Source organism: Arachis hypogaea, chromosome 14 (genome assembly GCF_003086295.3).
Source record: "Arachis hypogaea cultivar Tifrunner chromosome 14, arahy.Tifrunner.gnm2.J5K5, whole genome shotgun sequence".
In the NCBI taxonomy this organism is placed as follows: domain Eukaryota; kingdom Viridiplantae; phylum Streptophyta; class Magnoliopsida; order Fabales; family Fabaceae; genus Arachis; species Arachis hypogaea.
Window position 1 is genome coordinate 71,365,290 of NC_092049.1, and position 25,452 is coordinate 71,390,741.

Below are 25,452 nucleotides of genomic sequence, written 5' to 3' on the forward strand. Positions count from 1 at the left end.
TTGTTAGTATATCATCTAATATGAATTATTTTTTACAATATATTTTCATGCTAATAATAAAATTTTTTAAATATTCAAATATCTATAATAACAGTGGAGTTGGTCCAAGTAACAGACCAAATGGTCCAAATATGGGTAAGAATCCTGTGTATTTATTTAATTAATAATAATCTTTTTTTTCTTAGGTTTTGATTCGATAAAACTTGCATAATTGCCCTAAATAATATTGTTATAGATATTATTATAATATCTTAATGTATTCTAAATTAAATATCTATAATCTATAATAATAATAACAATATATAATGCCAATACTGAGTTTTTGGTGTCCAACTTTATGTTTCAATATTGCCCTTAATGATAGAAGTTCTCCGTACGTACATGCGTCAGTTACTTTAAATAAAAAAACTTCCACCATTAACAACAACACATATTCTTTTATCTCATTTTCATTCTGTGTTTTCACTAATAACCGTAGAAACACGTAACCTCTTCTTCAATTCTTTATTCCAATAATTTATCCTTTTCAATTTTTCTTAATTCTCTTCTCCATTCTAAATGTGCTCCTGTGTATATAACAATTAATTGGATGAGTTTTTGTGGTTTTTTGAACTAGATAATGACGATGCCAAATGTTGATTTTCGATGCCATGTATAAAAGGAGGAAAAGAATCATTAGCAGTGATAAATAATTTTTTTATAGATTTTATCATTTTGTTTTGGATATATTATTTATGTGAGTACTTTACACTAACAGGTTGGATCTCATTCTTCTGTTATAAATTTTTTTTATCTCATTATTCGATTTGTAATGCTTTTTCTCTCACCGCTAGATGTACTTCTCTGTATTTTTACTATTGCCATCCTTCTCCTTTCTTCAACATCGTGATTGTATCGCCTCCATCTTTCCCTCGCCTCCATTCACTGCAATTACAAATTATTACCTTTTAGTTAAATCTCATTTTTTTAAATTATTTTGTATTGAATGATATTATTTTTTTATTTTTTTAAATTATTGATTATGTAAAGTATTGTAATCAAAATTTGAGTACATAAATATTTATTTTTAAATTAAATTAAATAAATTATATAACAAAAAATTTAATGATTTTGTATTTCACAATATTGTTTGGTATACAACGTTGATTATTTGATGAGTTTAATTTTGATGGTGTTACATAATTAGATGCATGTGAAACTATTTTACACTAATAGGATATCAAAATTAAATATATTTGTACCTATCAATGATTTGTTTAAATATGTTTGTACCTATCAATGATCAATTAAGTCTAATATTTTGTTAACTCCATTATTTTTCTTTTTTAAATTACTTCACATGGAATAATATTATTTTTTAAATTTTTAAATTATTAATTAAACAGATTATTATATTTAAAATTTAAGTACATAAATATTTGTTTTTAAATTAAACTAAAATAAATGAATTATTATAAAACATAATTTATTTTGACTTCTATAATATCATTTGTTTGACATATGGCACTGGTTATTTGATTAACATATAAAAGATGTAACATATAAAACAGTGGGGTGAAGAGAAGGTGAAAGGAGAAAAAAAAAGAGAAAGAACAAAATAATATAATAATGACGATAAGACAATGATATGTATGTGTATAGAAAATAATAATAAGAGAAAGAATAGTGTTTTTTTTTTTGTGACTGAACATAACACAAAGAAAAAAGACCTAAGAAAAAGAGTAGTACTCCTCTCTAATAATAATGTCTAAATTATTAGGAGGCAGTAACCACTCTAGATACTCCTGCTTGTTTAAAACAGCAGTCTTAGCCATTAAATCAGCTGCTCTGTTTGCTGTTCGCAGGATGAGCACTAAAGTAGCTGTCCAATTGCGCTGGAGCATCTCTTTGATTTTGTCAAGCAGATCAGAGTCATTCCTAATCATGCTGGTTGTGCCTCGCGAAACAAGAAGAAACGCATCAAGATTATCATTTCACATATGACCTCTTTGCACTCGCAATCCCAAGCCATAACAAGCCCTCTCCAAATAGCATGAAGCTCACAACAGAGAACACTAGAAAGAGGTATACTGGCAGAACAACCTTTTATCCAAATTCCCATGCTGTCTCTAATAATACTTCCAAATCCAGCTAATTGCTCATTTTCAAAAACGCTTGCATCGCAGTTCACTTTACAGACATTCATTGGAGGTGGTTCCCAGTTATATTTCAAAGAAGAAGGAATAATATGCTTTTGGTTGATAACAACATTAGAGAAATCTCGAACAGCATGTTTAACTAAGTGAACAATTTTCTCCTTACTCCATGGATCATCTTGGTGGAAAATGTCATTGTTCCTATCCCTCCAAATCCACCAAAAGGCCGCTGCAAAGAGAAACTCATTTTTGTTGAGGTTAGAACGAATCCAAGACACAAAATCCAAATTAGAGTCCTCAGCGGTCATTCCCAAATTTAAGCTAATCCAAATCTGACGAGCTTTTTGGCAAGTCCTAAAGCAGTGGTTAATATCCTCTAGAGCAAGATAACATCTCTAACAAAAATTAGAAGTAGAAATACCTCTTTGAAACCGGTAACTAGCTGTGGGAACTCCGTTGTTAAGGCAAAGCCAGAGCAGACACTTTATCTTCTCCGGTATTCTCAAGCGCCAAAGCCAAAGCCAATTTTCATTATCATTCCAGCCAAATTTCTTCTTCAATAGCCATTCATACCCGATTTTAGTCGAGTAGGTGAGAGTATTTGAGTTTGTCCAAAACCAACCTGTTTTATCTCCTGCCTGCTTGATAGGATCAAAGAGCATCAAATCAAGTTTAACTTCTTCCGGAATCATTGTGCAAAGAATATCCCACCACCAATGCCCAAGGTGCCAGACATCTTCTAACTTCAAGTGAGAATCAGAAATGTGCACAAAAGGAACCAAAGGAGCTAGCGTTCCACATGGTCGCCAAGCATGATACCAAAAGGATTGAGACATCCTGCCTGTACACCAATCAAAACCATCACGAAGCTTTTCTATTGTCTTATAAATCGCTCGCCAAGTGCTTGAAACATTATTAGAAAATTTGGGTGAAAAGCAAGAACTCCCAGATAAATATTTTGCTAACATAATTCTTACCTAAAGCTTATCTTTATTATGCAATAATTGCCAAACAAGCTTTCCGAGTAAAGCAAAATTTACGCATTGAGTATCTCTAATTCCCAAGCCTCCATATTTTCTTGGAGTGACAACTTTGCTCCACTTGACCAAATTTAAGCAACGCTCCCCCACCTTTCCCTTCCACAAGAATTGTCTAAGCACAGAATCAATCTTTTGACAAACCGAAGTGGGAAAAAGAGTCACTTGCATCTGATAAATAGGAAGAGAAGAAGCAACAGATTTAATTAAGCAAAGCCTGCCTGCTCTGTTAAGGAGCCGACCTTTCCAACTAGCCAGCCTATTATTGATCTTCTCTAAAGAGTCCGAAAAAATAAATCTAGCAGCTCGAGGATGATTAAGGTTCACCCCCAAGTATTTGCCTAGGTCACTAGTAAAAGGAATATGAGAAACACCAGACAACATTTCCTTCCTTCTATTAGAGATATTTCTAGAACAAATAGCTTTAGATTTTTCAATGTTAACCTTCATACCTGAAGCTTTACAGAACAACTCCAAGGTGTGCACAACATTTTGAACTTGACTTTTTTTCGCTTTACAAAAAAGGAGGAGGTCATCTGCAAACATCAAGTGAGAAATTCTAGGTCCCCCTCTAGAAATAGCCACACCATCCGAAATACCCTCGTCAACTTGTTTGGAAATGAAGCACGCCAATCTCTCCATGCACAAAACAAATAAATACGGAGAAATTGGATCTCCTTGCCTGAGCCCTCTGGGAGGTTGGAAGCTGTCCAATCTATTCCCATTCCAAATGATGGAAAGATTTGAGGCCTGAACACAATTCATTACAAGCCGAATAATTAGAGAAGGAAAGCCAAAAGATTCAAGAGTGTGCTCAAGAAAATTCCAATCAACTCTATCAGAAGCCTTTTCTAAATCAATCTTAAAAGCCATAGCTCCTTTTCTAGACTTTGTCCGCTTAAGAAAGTGAAGACCTTCTTGGGCGACAATAATATTATCAGGTGCTCCTCTACCATGAATAAACCCTCCCTGATTTGGGCTAACAATCTCATCCAAAAATGATCGTAATCTATTAACCAGCACTTTAGTCACTAGCTTATAAATTACATTACAAAGGCTTATTGGCCGAAAATCCTTCAATCTAGTTGGAGGGTCGCACTTAGGGATAAGAACAATCAAAGTTTCCAACAAAGAATGGCTTAACGTCTCCCCTAAGAATGCTTTCTGAACAGTACGCCATACCTCATGACCCACCACATCCCAATATTCCTTGAAGAAAAAAACTTGAAAACCACCCGACCTAGGAGCTTTGAATGAGCTCATATTATCCAGAGCTTCTTTAACCTCCAACATTGTTACTGGTTTAGACAAATTATCATAAGCATCTTGGCTAAGAGATGGCATAGGAATTTTTCCCATGCAATTAACCTCAATAGGCTCAGTAGAACAAAAAATATTTTTGAAGAAATGAACAACCTCCCTTTGCAAAACTTTCGGATCATCAGACCAAGACCCATCACTGACTAGCAACCCATGAACCTTGTTAGATTTTCTTCTAAGGATGGTTTGCATATGGAAAAAGCTAGTATTTCTATCACTATACCGAACCCATTGATCTCTTGACTTCTGGTACCAAAGCAATTCTTCCTGGGCCAAAACTATATTATACTCAGCTCTCAATTCTTCCTCTTTGTGCTTCAGAATCGGATCATCGTCAGCTTCCATTTTCCGTTGAATACGATTCAAATAACCCTCCAATTCTCTCTTTTTAATAAAAATATTGCCGAAGACCGTAGAGTTGAATTCTAACGAAGCTTCTTGGACCCCCAGCAACTTCCTATCGATGCCAAAGTCTGTACTATCCCAAGATTTCTAAACAATGGCCTTGTAATCAGGATGCGTTGCCCATGCCGCTTGGAATCTAAAAGGCCGGTTTCCTTTCTTGATAGGAACTCCTTGACATCGGATAAGTAAGGGACAATGATCAGAGTGGGAATGACTGAGAACTTCAACAAAAGTTTCTGGAAAAAGAAGGCGCCATTCTGTAGTACAGCAAGCTCTATCCAATCTCTTTGCAATTTCTTTGTTTCCTTGAATTTTACGGAACCAAGTAAACCGTCTTCCAGAGGTTATTAGATCAAAAAGACCACAAGAATCTAGAGTACTTGCAAAGATACTACTGCGATTTGAATAGAAATTACCCCTCTTCACCTCATGAACACTCAAAATATCATTAAAATCCCCAACCACCACCCATGGGTCCTGAATGCACAAACCAATATCAAGCAGATGACTCCATAATTCTACTCTATTAGTGGCTTGAGGGCTGCCATAAACCGCACTGCAGATCCATCTTCGCCCACCACCATCAATTTCCAAAGTTACACATTGATTCATAGCCCAAAGAATTTTACAAGAAAATTTTAAATTAGCAGAGAGGAACCAAATTCCTCCCTTGTGTCCAACAGCATCTACAATCCCTATAGGATAATAGCCTAATCTCCCCCAAAATTCTTTCATAGTTTCAAACCCAATATGAGTTTCCACCAAAATAAAAAAAGTTGGTTGAAATTTTCGTACCAACTCCTTATAGTGCACCCGAGACATCTTATTTGACGCCCCCTAACATTCCAACTAATAATATTTAAATGGTCACAATCCATAAAAAATAAATTAAATAATTAGAATGTTTAATCATTCTACCTCACGTTGATGGACCCCTGTCTCCAAGTGTCTCTTTGTGGACTTGCACCGCAGAACCATCAATCTTCTGTTGAGGTTGGGTCTCCAAGTGTGTTGTTGCACTAACTTTATCAAGCTCTTTTTGTACTCGAGAATCCATTGACAATGCTTCAGTAGGTGAGTTTTGAAGTGAAATAGGACGCTGCCTTTTGTGCCCTGCTTTAAAAAAGGGAGTACTCTGATCCTTGAAAGCCACCTGAGTTGTTCCCAAAGAGCCAAGCGTGGATGGATGATCTTTCTTTTCCTTAGGCCCACCTTTGCATTTGATGAGGATCCAGCATGCATGTTATTAGACCCAAAAGAAAATTTCTTACTCACCAAATTGGAGCATATTGCTACATTGGCTTTTTTTGGCACCACATTGTGGCCTTTACCCACTTTTTCCTTGCCTTTTCTACTAACTGTAACCCATTCACCCTCTTTTGCACGAGTATCCCTTTCCATACGTGAGTCTTGCAAATTATCATGCACAAGATCTGCTGCACCATGCTTCTCCATAATTGGAATTGATTTGGCATTAATTCCAAATTCAAAAGATAAATTTTGATTTTTTACTGGGATTTGACTACCTTCCACCGTTTTCTCGTTGTTATCTACAGGAAAAAGTGACGGCAAATTTTTTTCCTTCACCGTGCTTTCCTTCCCAAAGCAGCTACATTTTTCACAAATTAAATTCAAGTGCTCATATTCTATATCATACATATGACCATCAACTTGAATTTTTTTTATAACTGGAAGTCCCAAGTTAATTTGCACACATGCTCTTGCATACTTTTCTCTCTCTGCAGACTTGGTGGCTAAGTCAATGCGGATCGGTTTGCCAACAGCTGACGCAATCATTTTCATGGCTCTCTCTTGATAACAGTTAATGTTTAAACCTGTGATTCTTATCCAAACCATGGTAGACCCAAAAGTGTTTTCACAAGGTCTGAATGAAGAACTCCAAGGTTTAACCGCAACATAGCTTCCAGTAATCATCCACGGTCCTCCAAGAAGAACTTTCTCTCTATCCTCCAAGAGATCAAATTTGACTAAGAAATAGCCAAAATCGACATCTAGTACCTCATACCCTCCTTTGGTTCTCCAGACGCCTTTAAGCCTGTGTGTAATCGCTGTATAGCTAAAATTTTTTCCAAGAACTTTGATCACGATGGCATTTTTGTAGGGCTCTGCCAATATCTCTTTTGCTTCCTCAGTGAACGTCACAGTTGGTATCTCCGAATCACCTTGCTTACCAACTACGGTAGCCATCTTATCCCCATCAAGAGAATCAGCAACCTCCAAAGCTCTCCTTGCTGAGGCTCCAACAACTTTATCTCTGAACGATATCCGCTGACTTTGAGTCTTGTTACCATCTCCTTTAATCCCCTCCTTTTCACCTGATGCATGCCCCCCTCCGCTCTCCCCCTTATTTCTTCCGCCGACATGGCCGGCTGCCTCGCTATGTGCCACCCTCGAAGACTCTCCCCCGCTCTCCCCACTCTCCATTTCACGGACTCTCTCGTACTAGGGTTTTTTTTTAGAAAGAATAGTGTTTGATATGGTAAGGGGATATAATAAAAATGATAAATTAATAATTTTAAAAAATAATGAAATTAAAGAAAATTTAAAAAATTAAATATAAAATTAAAAAAAATATTTTTTATCAGTTAAAATTATGCATAAAGATAAAGAGTTGCTTTGAATATAAATTTTTATCTTGACTTTAAATTAAATACTATTAAAAATAAATAATTAAACTTAATAACGTTTATAAATAGTTAATTTATAAATAATTTTTTTAAATTTTTATTTTTATTTTGTTACATATAATTTTTAATTGAATAATCTTGAACGGTTGATATATTTATTTTTATAATCAATAAATCTGATCGTTTTTCAAGACTTAAAGAAGTTATTGATAAGGAGATGTATAATGAATTAAGAAGGATTTTTTCAGATACATAATTTTTATACTCTCTTATTTTATTTATTAATTATTCTTATAGTTTGATATAAACAAAAAATAAGCATTCTCATTTATTCTATTTTTTTACTATTTATAGAAAAATCAAGTTCTCTCCATATTTAGATTTATATTTTGGCCTATCACTTAAAAAAGATGAAGACAAATATGAATATCCATGATATTTAAGTAAAAATTATCTTTTATAAATAACAAATATATATTTTGGTTTATATATACTCTTTTTGAATCAGAATAATGATATTATCATTATTTTTGAATATATTTTAGTTTATAGTAATTTTAATTTTAATAAAATATGATATAAATAAAGTTACATCAACATTAAAATAAAAAATTATTTATCTAACAAATTTAAAAAGTGAATGATATATTAATAAAAAATAAAATTAATTTCTTAAAAACAATAGAAAAGCGGCTGAACAGGCACTAAACGTGCCTGTTGAGCCGCTAGTATATATAATGGCAAAACTTATTTTGGTGTCCAAAATTTTTTTCCACGTTTATCCTTGGTAAAACCTACCCCAGTATATGTCAGTAATTCCCCGTTATAGAAATTCCACTACATCATCTTCATTCACGTTCTCTCTTATCTCATAAATCCAAGTAACTTTTATAATTATCTATTTCTTCTCTTATTCTCTTTCAGTTCGCATTACTGGTACTGTATAATAGAAAAACTTCCTTCGTTTCTCATCCATCTTCTCATGTCTCACTTCATCTAAATATAACGTAAAACGTAATATAATTTATTTTTCATCATTAAATAAAAGTATAAATTATATGTTTGTTTCGATTAATTACCGTAGACAGGATATCAATAAAAGATTTACGTGAAAGTGGTAGACCGACTTGGCAAGACTATGCCCCACGATGAAGACAAAACATAAGTGAAGAACAGGGGGAGCAACACCTCGCCAGAAGGCGTGCCAGTTACCGAGAGAGTATTAGACGAGGAAAATAAATTGATACATCTAATGGTCCAACTAATATGACAACACCATTAGAAGATATCACAAATATGCCCCCTCATCAATACTTTGTGTCAGATACTCTAAGTTATACTTCCCATTAATAAATTTATGTTGTTAGTATATCATCTAATATGAATTATTTTTTACAATATATTTTCATGCTAATAATAAAATTTTTTAAATATTCAAATATTTATAATAACAGTGTAGTTGGTCCAAGTAACAGACCGAATGGTCCAAATATGGGTAAGAATCCTATGTATTTATTTAATTAATAATAATCTATTTTTTCTTAGATTTTGATTCGATAAAACTTGCATAATTGTCCTAAATAATATTGTTATAGATATTATTATAATATCTTAATGTATTCTAAATTAAATATCTATAATCTATTAATAATAATAACAATATATAATGCCAATACTGAGTTTTTGGTGTCCAACTTTATGTTTCAATATTGCCCTTAATGATAGAAGTTCTCCGTACGTACATGCTTCAGTTACTTTAAATAAAAAAACTTCCACCATTAACAACAACACATATTCTTTTATCTCATTTTCATTCTGTGTTTTCACTAATAACCGTAAAAACACGTAACCTCTTCTTCAATTCTTTATTCCAATAATTTATCCTTTTCAATTTTTCTTAATTCTCTTCTCCATTCTAAATGTGCTCCTTTGTAATATAACAATTATTTGGATGAGTTTTTGTGATTTTTTGAACTAGATAATGACGATGCCAAATATTGATTTTTGATGCCATGTATAAAAGGAGGAAAAGAATCATTAGCAGTGATAAATAATTTTTTATAGATCTTATCATTTTGTTTTGGATATATTCTTTATGTGAGTACTTTTCACCAACAGGTTGGATCTCATTCTTCTGTTATAAATTTTTTTTTATCTCATTATTCGATTCGTAGTGCTTTTTCTCTCACCGCTAGATGTACTTCTCCGTATTTTTACTATTGCCATCCTTCTCCTTCCTTCAACATCGTGATTGTATCGCCTCCATCTTTCCCTCGCCTCCATTCACTGCAATTACAAATTATTACCTTTTAGTTAAATCTCATTTTTTTAAATTATTTTGTATTGAATGATATTATTTTTTTATTTTTTTAAATTATTGATTATGTAAAGTATTGTAATCAAGATTTGAGTACATAAATATTTATTTTTAAATTAAATTAAATAAATTATATAACAAAAAATTTAATGATTTTGTATTTTACAATATTGTTTGGTATACAACGCTGATTATTTGATGAGTTTAATTTCGATGGTGTTGCATAATTAGATGCATGTGAAACTATTTTACACTAATAGGATATCAAAATTAAATATATTTGTACCTATCAATGATTTGTTTAAATATGTTTGTACCTATCAATGATCAATTAAGTCTAATATTTTGTTAAATCAATTATTTTTCTTTTTTAAATTACTTCACATGGAATAATATTATTTTTTAAATTTTTAAATTATTAATTAAACAGATTATTATATTTAAAATTTAAGTACATAAATATTTGTTTTTAAATTAAACTAAAATAAATGAATTATTATAAAACATAATTTATTTTGACTTCTATAATATCATTTGTTTGACATATGGCACTGGTTATTTGATTAACATATAAAAAATGTAACATATAAAACAGTGGGGGTGAAGAGAAGGTGAAAGGAGAAAAAAAAAAAGAAAAAGAACAAAGTAATATAATAATGGCGATAAGACAATGACATGTATGTGTATAGAAAATAATAATAAGAGAAAGAATAGTTTTTGATATGGTAAGGGGATATAATAAAAATGATAAATTAATAATTTTAAAAAATAATAAAATTAAAGAAAATTTAAAAAATTAAATATAAAATTAAAAAAATATTTTTTTTCAGTTAAAATTATGCATAAAGATAAAGAGTTGCTTTGAATATAAATTTTTATCTTGACTTTAAATTAAATACTATTAAAAATAAATAATTAAACTTAATAACGTTTATAAATAGTTAATTTATAAATAATTTTTTTAAATTTTTATTTTCATTTTGTTACATATAATTTTTAATTGAATAATCTTGAACTGTTGATATATTTATTTTTATAATCAATAAATCTGACCGTTTTTCAAGACTTAAAGAAGTTATTGATAAGGAGATGTATAATGAATTAAGAAGGATTTTTTCAGATACATAATTTTTATACTCTCTTATTTTGTTTATTAATTATTCTTATAGTTTGATATAAACAAAAAAATAAGCATTCTCATTTATTCTATTTTTTTTTTACTATTTATAGAAAAATCAAGTTCTCTCCATATTTAGATTTATATTTTGGCCTATCACTTAAAAAAGATGAAGACAAATATGAATATCCATGATATTTAAGTAAAAATTATCTTTTATAAATAACTAATATATATTTTGGTTTATATATACTCTTTTTGAATTAGAATAATGATATTATCATTATTTTTTGAATATATTTCAGTTTATAGTAATTTTAATTTTAATAAAATATGATATAAATAAAGTTACATCAACATTAAAATAAAAAATTATTTATCTAATAAATTTAAAAAGTGAATGATATATTAATAAAAAATAAAATTAATTTCTTAAAAATAATACAAAAGATATATATATATATATATATATATATATATATATATATTAGAACTAGTCTAATAGAATACAATATAAAAAATAGATATTAGATAGAGAGATTGTGCACGACTTCACGTGTGCTTTCTTTTTTTTTTTTTAAGTGAAACAACATCGTTTCATGAGAACTGACTGTGTCCCAATTTGGTTTGACCAATCCATTCTTACAATCAGAAAATTGCTTATTACAGATGGATTTACAGATAGATTCGGTCTCTTTTACTGATGGATTTTTAGTTACCGACGAATTTTGTCCCTCTGTAAAAGCCTCGTAGAAAATTACTTACCGACGGATTTTTTTACGTCGGTAATTTACCGACATATTTTTCCCCATTACCGATAGAATTTTTCTCGGTAATGGTCCCCTCCTTTTGCTAAAAAACTGTCAAATTTTTTGACAGATTTTTTGTCGATAATTTACCAATAAATTTTTTTGTGTTACTGACAGATTTTTCCTCGGTAATCGTCACTTCAATTTCGCTTAAACCGTCCAATTTTTCGACAGAGTTTCTGTTGGTAACTAGCATCAGATTTTTTGACAGATTTTTCGTCAGTAATTGGAGCCTGGGAAAGCATTTCCAACTCTGAATACAGACAGATTTTCTGTTTGTAAATCCGTCAGTAAGGTAAAACAACATTTTTTTTAGATTTTTATATTACAAAATAAACCTGATTTCATACAAAATAAATACAATTTAAACAAATTTATCATATTATCAAAATAAAAGAAAACTACTATAAACATGCAAGTCAATATAATTCAAAACATAAACAAAGTGTGTTGATACATCAATTATAATAATAAGTAATGACCATACATAAACTGTAATTCAAAACACGAACTCAGTGTATTATTCAACTATACTAAATTTATCAGCTATAGTCCAAGTGTCATCCTTATCCCTATCATCATCATAGCCCTCATCAATTCTTAATTAATTAAGTTGGTGGTACAGTGGGATCATGAATTGATCCTTTGCCTTAGGCTTCTCTGCCCCCTTAATTTCAGGTTCAATAAGTATGAAAGACTCATGATGATCTTGTTCTTGCTCTTGTGATGCACGAAAATTTGTATCGCTACAAATTTCCTTCGGTAAGTATACCGAATTGTCGTCAAGTAAAAACTCACAGTAGACTGAGGTCGAATCCCACAGAGATTGATTGATTGAGAAAATTTAATCGGAGGAGTGTTCTAGTTAAATTGAGCAGATTTAAATTGAGATTTGCAGAAATTTAAATGGCGGGAAACGTAAATAGCAAGGAATGTAAATAACAAAAAGTAAATAACAGAAGATAAATGGCAGAAAGTAAATTGCAGAAACTTAAATGGGAATGAGGATGATGAACATAAATATAAAACAACAAAATATAGAGAATGTGGATTTCAGAAATGGGAAGTTCATTGGGCTAAGGAGATATTGTATTCTCCGGATCAAGTTCATTCTCATCTCTTCCTCAATCCATGCAACTCATTAATCTCTTGGCAATTCAATCTCTCTAAGCTTGAACAATTGCCCAATTCCTTGATCTAATTGCTCATGGAAAGAGATGAAGTACGGTCACTGATTATACCATATGTTTTCCTAGATCAAAGTATTGGTAGGATTATATGTCATTATATCCATCCAATCCCCAACCCAGTCTGACATGAGAAAGCATTTATAGCATGATTTCCTCATTCCTCTTCCAAGGTTCAGAGGAAATCCAAGTCTAAATAACTTCTCTTCCGAGACAGTTATCCAATTGGATGAAGATCGAAAGCTTTCAAGTAAATTAAAGAGAAAGGAAAGAAGAAGAAGAATCAGAACTATTCATGATCCATTGAATTACAACAAAGATCCCTAACCCAATGAAGTAGGTTTAGTTGTTCATAGCTCTAGGAGTGATAAATGTAAATGGAAATTGCATTAAAAGGTAAGACTGAATTACAGAGAAAAGTAAATTTGGGTGTTTACAATCCTGGACCCCCCAGCTACCAATCCTCCTTTTCTAGTTCAAAACTACCCCTATATATACTACTTTTCTGATCTTCAGTTAACTCTGCAAGTCTCTGAATGTGGGCCTTTGAGCTCAGTTGAAGCAGTTACAATCTTAGTGGACTTTGCTCAGCTTGCTGGGAGAGTTTGAATTGGGTGGCTTTCACGTTAGTTAGGCCATTAGTGTGGTTAACGTCAAGTATAAATTCCTGGTTTGAAGACGTTAGTGATACTAACTTGGTCACTAACGTCCTCCAACCCTCTTGAGTCACGTTAACCCCACCGTTAGTGGCACTAACGTGGCCACTAATGTAGCCTTTCCTAACACTCGAACATGTTAGTGGTGCTAACCTAACCACTAACGTTGCAAACACCCTTTCTTCCACGTTAATGGCCCACGTTAGTGGCACTAATGTGGCCATTAACATGGGCAATCCTTGGCTCGAACACGTTAGTGCTGCTAACTTCCCCACTAACGTTGCAAACCTCCCCTTTGTTCCACGTTAGTGGCACTAACGTGGGCTTCTTTGGCCATTCCTCATGTTAGTGGTGCTAACTTCGCCACTAATGTTGCACACTTTCCCTTGTTCCTTGTTAGTGCCCACGTTAGTGGCACTAACGGGGCCACTAACGTGGGCTTAGTTGGCATTCGAACATGTTAGTGGTGCTAACTTCACCACTAACGTTGCAAGCTTGTCCCTTCTTCCACATTAATGGCCACGTTAGTGGCACTAACGTGACCACTAACGTGGCTCTTCTCTGCTTCTTCTTACCTGAAATCAATCAAACAAAGTGTATCAAAGTCTTGCTCTTAATCATGAGATGATGAATCATCCATTTTATCATTCAATCCTTGCATTATTTTCATGAAATTGTTTAAAATTCACAATATTTGCTTGAATCAAGGCATGACTGCATATTCAACCAAATACTTGCTTATTGCCTAAGAAATTGCATGAAATTAACATAAACAAACTAAAAATGGCGTGTGAAACTAGCCAAGATGCCCTGGTATCACAACACCAAACTTAAATCTTGCTTGTTCTCAAGCAAGTGATAGAACATAAGAATAATGAAATGAGAATACAAGAGATACGAGCCCTTATTCAGAGAATTCAAATCCTTAGTTCATGGAGTTTCATGCATGGCAATTTAGGTTCATGTTCTTGCTGGCTTCTTGGCTATCATATGCTCTTGAATTCTCACTCTATTGCCTTCTATGAGACTCTTATTCTTGATCCTTAACTTAGCTCTATTTTTGTTTTCTTTCCTTCTTTAGAGCTTATTGCTTTCTGTAGCTAAGTGTTCTGTGTTGAGACAACTCTTTAAGATAGGCTTTCAGCCAACACTCCCGAACCAGTTGGTTCAAGGTGCTAGGTGTTGAAACACCCCTAAGGACTTAATCACCCAAGTATCTTCTCAGCATATACACACCATAGGCACATGTTTTGTTATTCATTCGTGAGACCTTAGTGTCCAGCACCTCTTTGAGTTACTAAATGTTTTGTAACAAGGTTGCTCTTGATAGTGGACTTTCAGTTGACAATTCCGGGTTAGTTAACCCAAGTTATCAAGTGATGAAGCACTCTTCAGAACTTACTCATCCAAGCATATCCTTGTACAAAAACACCACAGACACATGCCTCAAGGTTCAAACTATTGCCTTATTTCTTGCTCTTTTCTTTCTCTTTTTAGTTTCTTTTTCTTTCTGGGATCTTATTTATTTTCTAAGTCTCATAGAATGCACTTCAAGCTCATAATTCAAGAGATATCTTAGCCTTGTACCTTATTGATGGACCAACTTAGCTACCAAACACCACTACAAACACTAGGACTTTATTCTGCAACATTGGATTTCATCCTTGTTTTTCAAACCATTTTCTTTCATTTCTTTTATTGAACTTGAGAACAAAGCATATAATCTAGGCATTGGTGCAGTGGGCTAAGCACTAAGATAGCAAGCCCAAGATAAACTAAAGAAACTAAATAAGCTAAATGCAAATGCAAATGACTTGTCAACTAAACTAGCAAACTTAAAGATAAACTCAAAGAAACTAAATGCAAAACTAAATTGAAATTCCTAAATCAACTATGGAAACATGTTCTATTTCATACATGATTTTCTTTATTTAAAGCTTTAAAAGAAACGCCACCACCTTTCAATCTTTGGCGTGCTTTCCCTTCTTGTTTCTCTCCTCTTTTTGGTTTCCTTTTTTATGTCTGCTTGTTCCTCCTTATATTCGTGCCATTCTAGCCTTCTTCCAATCTTCCAATGCTTTTCTCACTGCTTCATGGTTCTGCTCTGCTCTTTCTTTCTCTACCCGTGCCAATTCATCATGGACCTCTTCATATCTTCTGATTCCTGGGTTCAACACGAGTAGCTGCCCAACCAAGTAACCAAGCATAGCTTGAGTATTTATATCATACCCAGCTCTACTTAGATAAACCCCTTCTTGAAATACCCTGTAATCATCAAATGCATCCATATGCTCATGTTGCCTTCGATGCATTTCATGGATGTGTGTATCTTGGTGAACTTGCATGTGGATTAATTTTTCGATGGCCTCTTATTGTTGAGCTTGTTTTTGATTTACCATGTTGATGGAGTCACCAAATTGTTTGCCTTGCTTGAGTTGTTGCTACATTAATTGCTTCTGCCACTCTCTTTGGTGATCCATCATTTGAGATTGAAAGTTCTCTTGTTGGTGCATCATTTGCATTTGGAGGTTCTTCTGCTGCTCTTGGCTCTCTAGGTACTGCCTTGATAAGCTATCGATGGCCTCTTTGACTTGGCTCATGTGTAAGGTGATTGGGACTTGTCCTCCTGAAGTTTGTCCTTCCGAGGCTTATGGCACTACTCTTTTCTTTCTTTGGGGTCTTCGTTGAGCTTGAGCAGGTGCAACATAATTCATTCGTCTCAGGGTAATTGGTTTACCAACCGTTACCCACTCAGTGTCATCATCCTCAAATACCATTTTAGCCCTCTCACACAAGCGAAAGATTGTACTAGGGTAGCCAAGCCGAGCTTTAGAATCATTCTTCTCGGCCATTTTTCGAATACCTTGTGCTATGAGTTCATGAACCTTAATTTCTCCTCCCTTCATTATGCAATTCACCATAGTTGCTCTATTGATATTAACCTCAGAATTATTCGAACTAGCAAGAATGGACCTCCTTACTATCTCGAACCATCCCATGGCCTCCGGGATGAGATCTCCTCTCTTAATGAACTTGGGTGCTCTATTGGAGTCCCTCACCCAATCGGCCCCTATGACACAAATATCATTTACAATTTCATCATGGTTAGGATCACCACTCATCCTTGATTAGTAACTTTTTTCCTCAAATAGTACGGCTCACAGTTTAAGTATTCTCATTATGGATATTGGACTAAAATCCACCACCATAGAATTTCTCAAACGGCATTTGCATAGAATTCTCTAAGAAGAGTTGCACTCACCTTTGTGATTGGATCACAAAGGAGTTCCCACCTTCTCCTTCCAATTTTCTCCCTAATTTCTGGGCATTCATTCTCCCTAAATTGAAAGGCTAGCTCGTGTACTATTTTCTTGTCTGCCATCCATCCGAATTGTAATGCATGGTGCAAGGTTCTGAATTTTCTTTCATCAAAGGGATATTGCTCCATAGGTTCTTTCCCCTTTCTTCTCTTGGAGCTTGATGATGCCATAGGTGAGGAGCCGAATACAAAGATATAGAGGAGTGTGGTTAGAGGAAGAAAATCAATGAGTAATCAGTATGCTAGCTATAAGAGAATGGAGTAGAGGTTTAATGAATGAATGTAACCAATGGTGGAAGAAAAACGCAGGTAGCTTGTAATGAAATAAGAAGTGGAGTATGAAGGAAAGCAATTGGTTTCGGTTACATGAAGTGGAGGAAATTTATATTAGAGGTTGGTAGATAAATGAAAGGTGGAGATTATTCGTGTATGATGAGAATGGATGGTGTAAATGTGAAGTGGTTATGAGTACAAGGATCACCACTTGACGGTTGGTCTTTGTCAGGGTGGTTGGTACTGTCTCAGGTCTTCTCCTCTCACAGTGAATTTATCTCCACTTGCTTTTTTGAGAATCTCTACATGCTCCAAGGATAGGATTCTATTGATTGTGTACACCTGAGGCAGTTGAGACGGAATGGTAGGAAGATGAGGTGAGATTAGTGGCTGGTGGATTGATATTACTCTATCTCTAGGAGAAAAGTCTTCTGTAGGGATCTTCTTGTTCTTCCTTGTCACCACCTCATTTAGCTATTGTGTCTTTCTTTTTCCATCCTGGGTGGTGATGCAGATTCCTTCTAAGGGTTTTACTACTTTTCCTACAAGAGTAGTGAAAGTTGCTTGCTTCTCAAGTACTTGAATAGTTAGCATTCGTGTATACTTGTAAGCCTCTGAACTTACTTTGGTGTGTGCACACCAAACTTAGTTCTTTGCTTACTTCTTTGTGCAATAAGTTGTATGCAGAGTGTCATCATGTGCCCCTTAATCTTTTTAAAAACGTATATTAGACTAGATTCGAGAGTCAAATTGCTTCTGTGATTGCTTGGAATTAGTGGTATCTTATGATAATAGAAGGGTTACAGTGTGTTCATGTGAACTTCATGGTGGAACACCAAACTTATTATCACAGATTCATCCTTGAATTATTGACTTATAAGATCATCACTTTTGGTGTGAAACACCAAACTTGATTCCTTGCAATGCATAGAAGGTTACTTGACCCTTTATTAAACAAAAAAAAAAAAGAATTACAAAGAAGGTTTACCTCTGGTTGGGTTGCCTCCTAACAAGCACTCTTTTAATGTCACTAGCTTGATGGTTATTTCATTAGTTGAGCTTGTACTTCATCTTGGGGCTTCCCCCATATTGCCCAGATAGTGTTTGAGCCTTTTTCCATTCACAGTAAAAGTTCGCTGTAAGCTTTCTTCCATGATCTCTATGTGTCCATAAGGTGAGACCTTGGTGACAAGAAAAGGTCTTGACCACCTTGACTTTATCTTTCCAGGAAAGAGCTTTAGCTTGGAGTTGTAAAGGAGCACTATCTGTCCTTCTTCAAAGCTCCTTGGTGCCAAATTGAGGTCATGCTTTTTCTTTGCCCTTTCTTTATAAATTTTGGCATTTTCATAGGCTTGGGATCTGAACTCTTCCAATTCTTTGAGAGCCCAGAATGCTTTGTGTTCAAGCTCCATTGGTAGATGACAAGCCTTTCCATACACTAGTTGATATAGAGACATCCTAATTGGTGTCTTAAAGGCTGTTCTATATGCCCAAAGAGCGTCATCTAACGTCTTTGACCAATCCTTTCTTGAAGTTCCCACAGTTTTTTCGAGAATTCTTTTGAGCTCTCTGTGGGATATCTCTGTTTGCCCGCTTGTTTGGGGGTGATAAGGTGTGGCCACCTTATGCTTAACTTCATATCTCAGGAGGAGAGTCCCTAATGGTCTGTTACAAAAATGGCTTCCTGCATCACTAATAAGAGCTCTAGGAACTCCAAACCGGCTGAAGATGTTCTTTCTGAGAAAGCTCATCACTATTTTGTTATCATTTGTTAAGGTTGCAATGTCCTCCACCCACATGGATACTGTTCCGAGGGTTACCTGAAACTGTAGGTCGATCTCGGATGATATCTTCTGTACTGATCGGCGACGACGAGTCCTACTTGTGGGTGGTGGCCGGAGCGGTCGCGTCCGACTTGTTGGACTGGCAATGCTGCTGATCCTTCATCACCGGAGGGTGGTGGTATCTGCAAGGGACTCCGATACTTAAGTTAGCAAGGGTATTAAGCAGGTATTAGTAGAATCAGAGTATGAGTTATACCTGGGTGCTCCAGTGTATTTATAATGGTATGGAGTTACCTTTCTGGAGATAAGATAGTTATCTTATCTTATCTTATCTTTGAGTGAAGTCATCTTATCTTTAAGGGAACTGCCCTTATCTCTTTAGGCTTGGACTGCCTTTGGATTTGGGTCGTGTTCCTTTGTTTGGGCCCTTTTTGGGCTTTTTCTGGTGATTTGGCCGACCTCTTTGAGAAGAGGTCGAATAGTCCTGACCTGAAGAGGTCGGTCGGCTTGTTGTTGATCATCCAGGGTCGGACATCTCGACCCAGGGTATGAACAGTGCCCCTGCTCGAGCGTGGTCTTCCTTTTTTAAGGACTTCAGTCCTTCTCTGGGGAAGCCGAACTCAAGCATTTGTCGACTTCTTTTGTGTAGAGACCCTCTTCTGAATACGGAGCGTTTCTTCTTTTCTTTGATTTTGAAAATAGGTGTTTCCTATCTTGGGAACGTGGAAGGGTTTTTACTGCCCCATTAATTAACGTTCCGTTTCTTTGTCTCCCGTTTTCTTTGTTTTATTTTTTGAATTGCATCAAAACTTTCTCTTTTCTGTTTTCTCTTCACTGTTGCTCGCTGTAACTTCCCCTTTTTCTTTCTTACTCTTCCGTTTTGTTTGTACTTCCTTGTTCCTGTGGGATTTTTGTTCGTGCATTATTCACACTTCTTCCTGTAACGCCATTGGTGTTTGCTGGTGCTTTCTTTGCTCGAAAGAAAATTCCGGATTCCGCCTCTCTGTCCTCAATTTCTTTGGAGCTTTCTCCTTTTTTCAGGTTGGTACTTCTTTCCGTTTCTTTACTTCTTTCGTCATTCTTCCTTTGCATTGTTCTTATTTCTTGGTAAAGTTTTGATTTTGGTTGAGTGTATGTTGGAAAGCTTGAACCTTTTCGTATTTTTATACTTGTTTGTCACTGTGATGCTTGTTTTTTGGCTCTCTTTCTTGGTGTTTTCCTTGATGGTTGAAGCTTTTAGGGCTTTGCATGTTGTTGCCTGTTTCTGTATTTTTTTATTTTGGGGCTTTTTGATAATGGCTTGTTTGATTCTGAAGAAAGATTGCGTCTTTGACAATTTTCCACTTGGCATGCTCTTGCTGTTTGGTAGTTCCTTTTGCTGATAGACTGAAACTGTAGTTTTGAGAGGTGGCTATTGATGACTTATTTGGTTTGTAATTTTCTTCTCGGAGTGTTGATTGAAAGAAGGTTTATTTTCTTGCTGGGATAACTGATGAGCGGATAATTTATACGCTTTTTGGCATTGTTTTTAGTATGTTTTTAGTAGGATCTAGTTACTTTTAGGGATGTTTTCATTAGTTTTTATGTTAAATTCACATTTATGGACTTTACTATGAGTTTGTGTGTTTTTTTATGATTTCAGGTATTTTCTGGCTGAAATTGAGGGACTTGAGCAAAAATCAGATTCAGAGGTTGAAAAAGGACTGCTGATGCTGTTGGATTCTGACCTCCCTGCACTCAAAATGGATTTTCTGGAGCTACAGAACTCAAAATGGCACGCTTCCAATTGTATTGGAAAGTAGACATCCAGGAATTTCCAGAAATATATAATAGTCCATACTTTGCCCGAGTTTAGACGACGCAAACTGGCGTTCAACGCCAGCTCTCTGCCCAATTCTGGCGTCCAGCGCCAGAAACAAGTTGCAAAGTGGAGTTCAACGCCCAAACTGGCACAAAAGCTGGGGTTCAACTCCAAGAATGACCTCTCCATGTGTAGACTTCAAGCTCAGCCCAAGCACACACCAAGTGGGCCCCGGAAGTGGATTTATGCATCAATTACTTACTTCTGCAAACCCTAGTAGCTAGTTTATTATAAATAGGACCTTTTACTATTGTATTAGACATCTTTGGATGCCTAGTTCTTAGATCAGAGGGGATGGCCATTCGGCCATGCCTGGACCTTTCACTTATGTAATTTTAACGGTAGAGTTTCTACACTCCATAGATTAAGGTGTGGAGCTCTGCTGTTCCTCAAAGATTAATGCAAAGTACTACTGTTTTTCTATTCAACTCAACTTATTCCGCTTCTAAAATATTCATTCGCACTTCAACCTGAATGTGATGAACGTGACAATCATCATCATTCCCTATGAACGTGTGCCTGACAACCACTTCCGTTCTACATTAGATTGAATGAGTATCTCTTAGATCTCTTAATCAGAATCTTCGTGGTGTAAGCTAGAATGATGGCGGCATTCAAGAGAATCCGGAAAGTCTAAACCTTGTCTGTGGTATTCCGAGTAGGATTCAATGATTGAATGACTGTGACGAGCTTCAAACTCGCGAGTGCTGGGCGTAGTGACAGACGCAAAAGGAGGGTGAATCCTATTCCAGCATGATCGGGAACCTCAGATGATTAGCCGTGCCGTGATAGGGCATCTTGGACCATTTTCACAAGAGGAGGGGATGTAGCCACTAACAACGGTGATGCCCTTGCATAAAGCCAGCCATAGAAAGGAGTAAGACTGATTGGATGAAGACAGCAGGAAAGCAGAGGTTCAGAGGAACGAATGCATCCCTATGCGCTTATCTGAAATTCTCACCAATGATTTTCATAAGTATTTCTATCCTTATTATATTATCCTATTTTCGAAAACTCCATAATTATTTTATATCCGCCTGACTGAGATTTACAAGGTGACCATAGCTTGCTTCATACCAACAATCTCCGTGGGATTCGACCCTTACTCACGTAAGGTATTACTTGGACGACCCAGTGCACTTGCTGGTTAGTTGTATTGAAGTTGTGACAAATTATGAATTGAGATTAGAGCACCAAGTTTTTGGAGCTATTACCAGAGATCACAATTTCGTGCACCAAGTTTTTGGCGCCGTTGCCGGGGATTGTTCGAGTTTTGACAACTGACGGTTCATCTTGTTGCTCAGATTGGGTAACTTTCTTTTTGTTTTCTTTTCAAAAAGTTTTCAAAAATCTTTAAAAAATTTCTCCTTTGTTTTCGAAAAAAAAAATGTTTTTAAAAATATATTTTTCTTCAGAATTTTTAAGAATGAATTCTAGTGTTTCATAAAGCATGTTGAAGCCTGGTTGGCTGTAAAGCCACGACTGTAGGGCATGTTAGGCGTGTCATGTCTGAGTTACATACTAAAGCTTGGCTGGCTATTAAGCCATGCCTGACCCTTTGATTGGAGCTTTAGACTAAAGAGCATAAGATTCCTGGAATTCATATTAAAAATTTTGGAATCCTTATTTTTCTTTCTCAAAATGATTTTCGAAAAAATTAAAAGAAAATACAAAAAAAAAAATATTCATAAAATCATAAAAATCAAAAATATTTTTGTGTTTCTTGTTTGAGTCTTGAGTCATGTTATAAGTTTGGTGTCAATTGCATGTTCATCTTGCATTTTTTTGAAAAATTCATGCATTCATAGTGTTCATCATGATCTTCATAGTGTTCTTGGTATTCATCTTGACATTCATAGCATTCTTGCATGCATTCATTGTTTTGATCCATAACTTTCATGCATTGCATTATTTTTCTTGTTTTTCTCTCTCATCATAAAAATTCAAAAATAAAAAAAATATCTTTCCCTTTTTCTCTCTTAAAATTTCGAAAATTAGATTTGACTTTTTCAAAAATTTTTAAAATCTAGTTGTTTTTATGAGTCAAATCAAATTTTCAATTTAAAAATCTTATCTTTTTCAAAATCTTTTTCAAAAATCAAATCTTTTTCATTTTTCTTAGTTATTTTCGAAATTATAAAAATATTTTTCAAAAATCTTTTTCTTAATTTTATCTCATAATTTTCGAAAATAACATCATCAATTAATGTTTTGATTCAAAAATTTCAAGTTTGTTACTTACTTGTTAAGAAAGATTCAAACTTTAAGTTCTAGAATCATATCTTGTGATTTCTTGTGAATCAAGTCATTAATTGTGATTTTTAAAAATCAAATCTTTTTCAAAAACTAATTTTAATCATATCTTTTCAAAAATATCTTCTTATCTTACCTTTTTCAAAAATTTGATTTCAAAATATCTTTTCTAACTTCTTATCTTCTTATCTTTTCAAAATTGATTTTCAAAATTTGTTTCAACTAACTAACTAACTTTTTGTTTGTTTCCTACCTTTTTCAAAACTACCTAACTAACTCTCTCTCTCTAATTTTCGAAAATATCTTCCCTCTTTTTCAAAATTTCTTTTTAATTAACTAATTATTTTAATTTTTGATTTTAAATTTCGAAAAATCACTAACCTTTTTCAAAAAAAAAAAACTATTTTCGATAATCACTAACTCATTTTCAAAAATAATTTTTGAAAATTCTCCTTCTCTCTCATCTCCTTCTGTTTATTCATCTACTAACATCTCTTCCTCACATCACTCACCAAATTTGAACCCCCTCTTCCATCTGTGTTCGAATTTTTTCTTCTTCACCCCTATTCCTTTTCTTCTTCTACTAACAATAAGGAACCTCTTTACTGTGACATAGAGGATTCCTCTTCTTTTCTTTTTCTCTTCTCTTTCTTATGAGCAGGGACAAAGAAAAAAGCATTCTTGTTGAAGCTGATCCAGAACCTGAAAGGACTCTGAAGAGAAAACTAAAAGAAGCTAAATTACAACAATCCAGAGACAACCTTATTGAAAATTTCGAACAAGTAAAGGAGATGGCAGCCGAACCCAACAACAATAATGCAAGGAGAATGCTTGGTGACTTTACTGCACCTAATTCCAATTTACATGGAAGAAGCATCTCCATTCCTACCATTGGAGCAAACAATTTTGAGCTAAAACCTCAGCTAGTTTCTCTGATGCAGCAGAACTGCAAGTTTCATGGACTTCCATCTGAAGATCCTTTTCAGTTCTTAACTGAATTCTTGCAGATCTGTGATACTGTTAAGACTAATGGAGTAGATCCTGAAGTCTACAGGCTCATGCTTTTCCCTTTTGCTGTAAGAGACAGAGCTAGAATATGGTTAGACTCTCAACCCAAAGACAGCCTGAACTCTTGGGATAAGCTGGTCACGGCTTTCTTAGCCAAGTTCTTTCCTCCTCAAAAGCTGAGCAAGCTTAGAGCTGATGTTCAAACCTTCAGACAGAAAGAAGGTGAATCCCTCTATGAAGCTTGGGAAAGATACAAGCAGCTGACCAAAAAGTGTCCTTCTGACATGCTTTCAGAATGGACCATCCTGGATATATTCTATGATGGTTTATCTGAGCTATCAAAAATGTCATTGGATACTTCTGCAGGTGGATCCATTCACCTAAAGAAAACGCCTGCAGAAGCTCAAGAACTCATTGACATTGTTGCTAATAACCAGTTTATGTACACTTCTGAGAGGAATCCTGTGAGTAATGGGATGCCTATGAAGAAGGGAGTTCTTGAAATTGATACTCTGAATGCCATATTGGCTCAGAACAAAATATTGACTCAGCAAGTCAATATGATTTCTCAGAGTCTGAATGGAATGCAAGCAGCATCCAACAGTACTCAAGAGGCATCTTCTGAGGAAGAAGCTTATGATCCTGAGAACCCTGCAATAGCAGAGTTAAAATACATGGGTGAACCATATGGAAACACCTACAATCCATCATGGAGAAATCACCCAAATCTCTCATGGAAGGATCAAAAGCCTCAACAAGGCTTTATAATGGTGGAAGAAACAGGTTTAGCAATAGCAAGCCTTTTCCATCATCCACTCAGCAACAAACAGAGAATTCTGAGCAGAATACATCTAGCTTAGCAAATTTAGTCTCTGATCTATCTAAGGCCACTGTGAGTTTTATGAATGAGACAAGGTCTTCCATTAGAAATTTGGAAGCACAAGTGGGCCAGCTGAGTAAAAGGATCACTGAAATCCCTCCTAGTACTCTCCCAAGCAATACAGAAGAGAATCCAAAAGGAGAGTGCAAGGCCATTGAATTAATTACCATGGCCGAACCCACAAGAGAGGAGAAGGACGTGAATCCCAAGGAGGAAGACCTCCTGGGACGTCCAGTGATCAATAAGGAGCTTCCCTCTGAGGAACCTAAGGAATCTGAGACTCATCTAGAGACCATAGAGATTCCATTGAACCTCCTTATGCCATTCATGAGCTCTGATGAGTATTCCTCTTCTGAAGAGAATGAGAATGTTACTGAAGATCAAGCTGCCAAGTTCCTTGGTGCAATCATGAAGCTAAATGCCAAATTATTTGGTATTGAGAC

The 25,452-nt window shown here is 34.8% G+C and overlaps 1 protein-coding gene and 1 non-coding gene across 2 annotated transcripts; both read right to left on the reverse strand.

The window, feature by feature from the left end:
- Window positions 1–4,984: 4,984 nt before the first annotated feature.
- Window positions 4,985–5,632, reverse strand: LOC112742661 (uncharacterized). Its single transcript, XM_025791900.1, has one exon. The coding sequence runs from the start codon at window positions 5,630–5,632 to the stop codon at window positions 4,985–4,987; it is 648 nt and encodes a 215-aa protein (XP_025647685.1).
- Window positions 5,633–24,311: 18,679 nt separating this feature from the next.
- LOC112745700 (small nucleolar RNA R71) lies at window positions 24,312–24,419 on the reverse strand. The gene has a single exon (XR_003173614.1). It is a non-coding gene; the product is annotated as a small nucleolar RNA R71 (small nucleolar RNA).
- Between the last annotated feature and the right edge of the window lie 1,033 nt (window positions 24,420–25,452).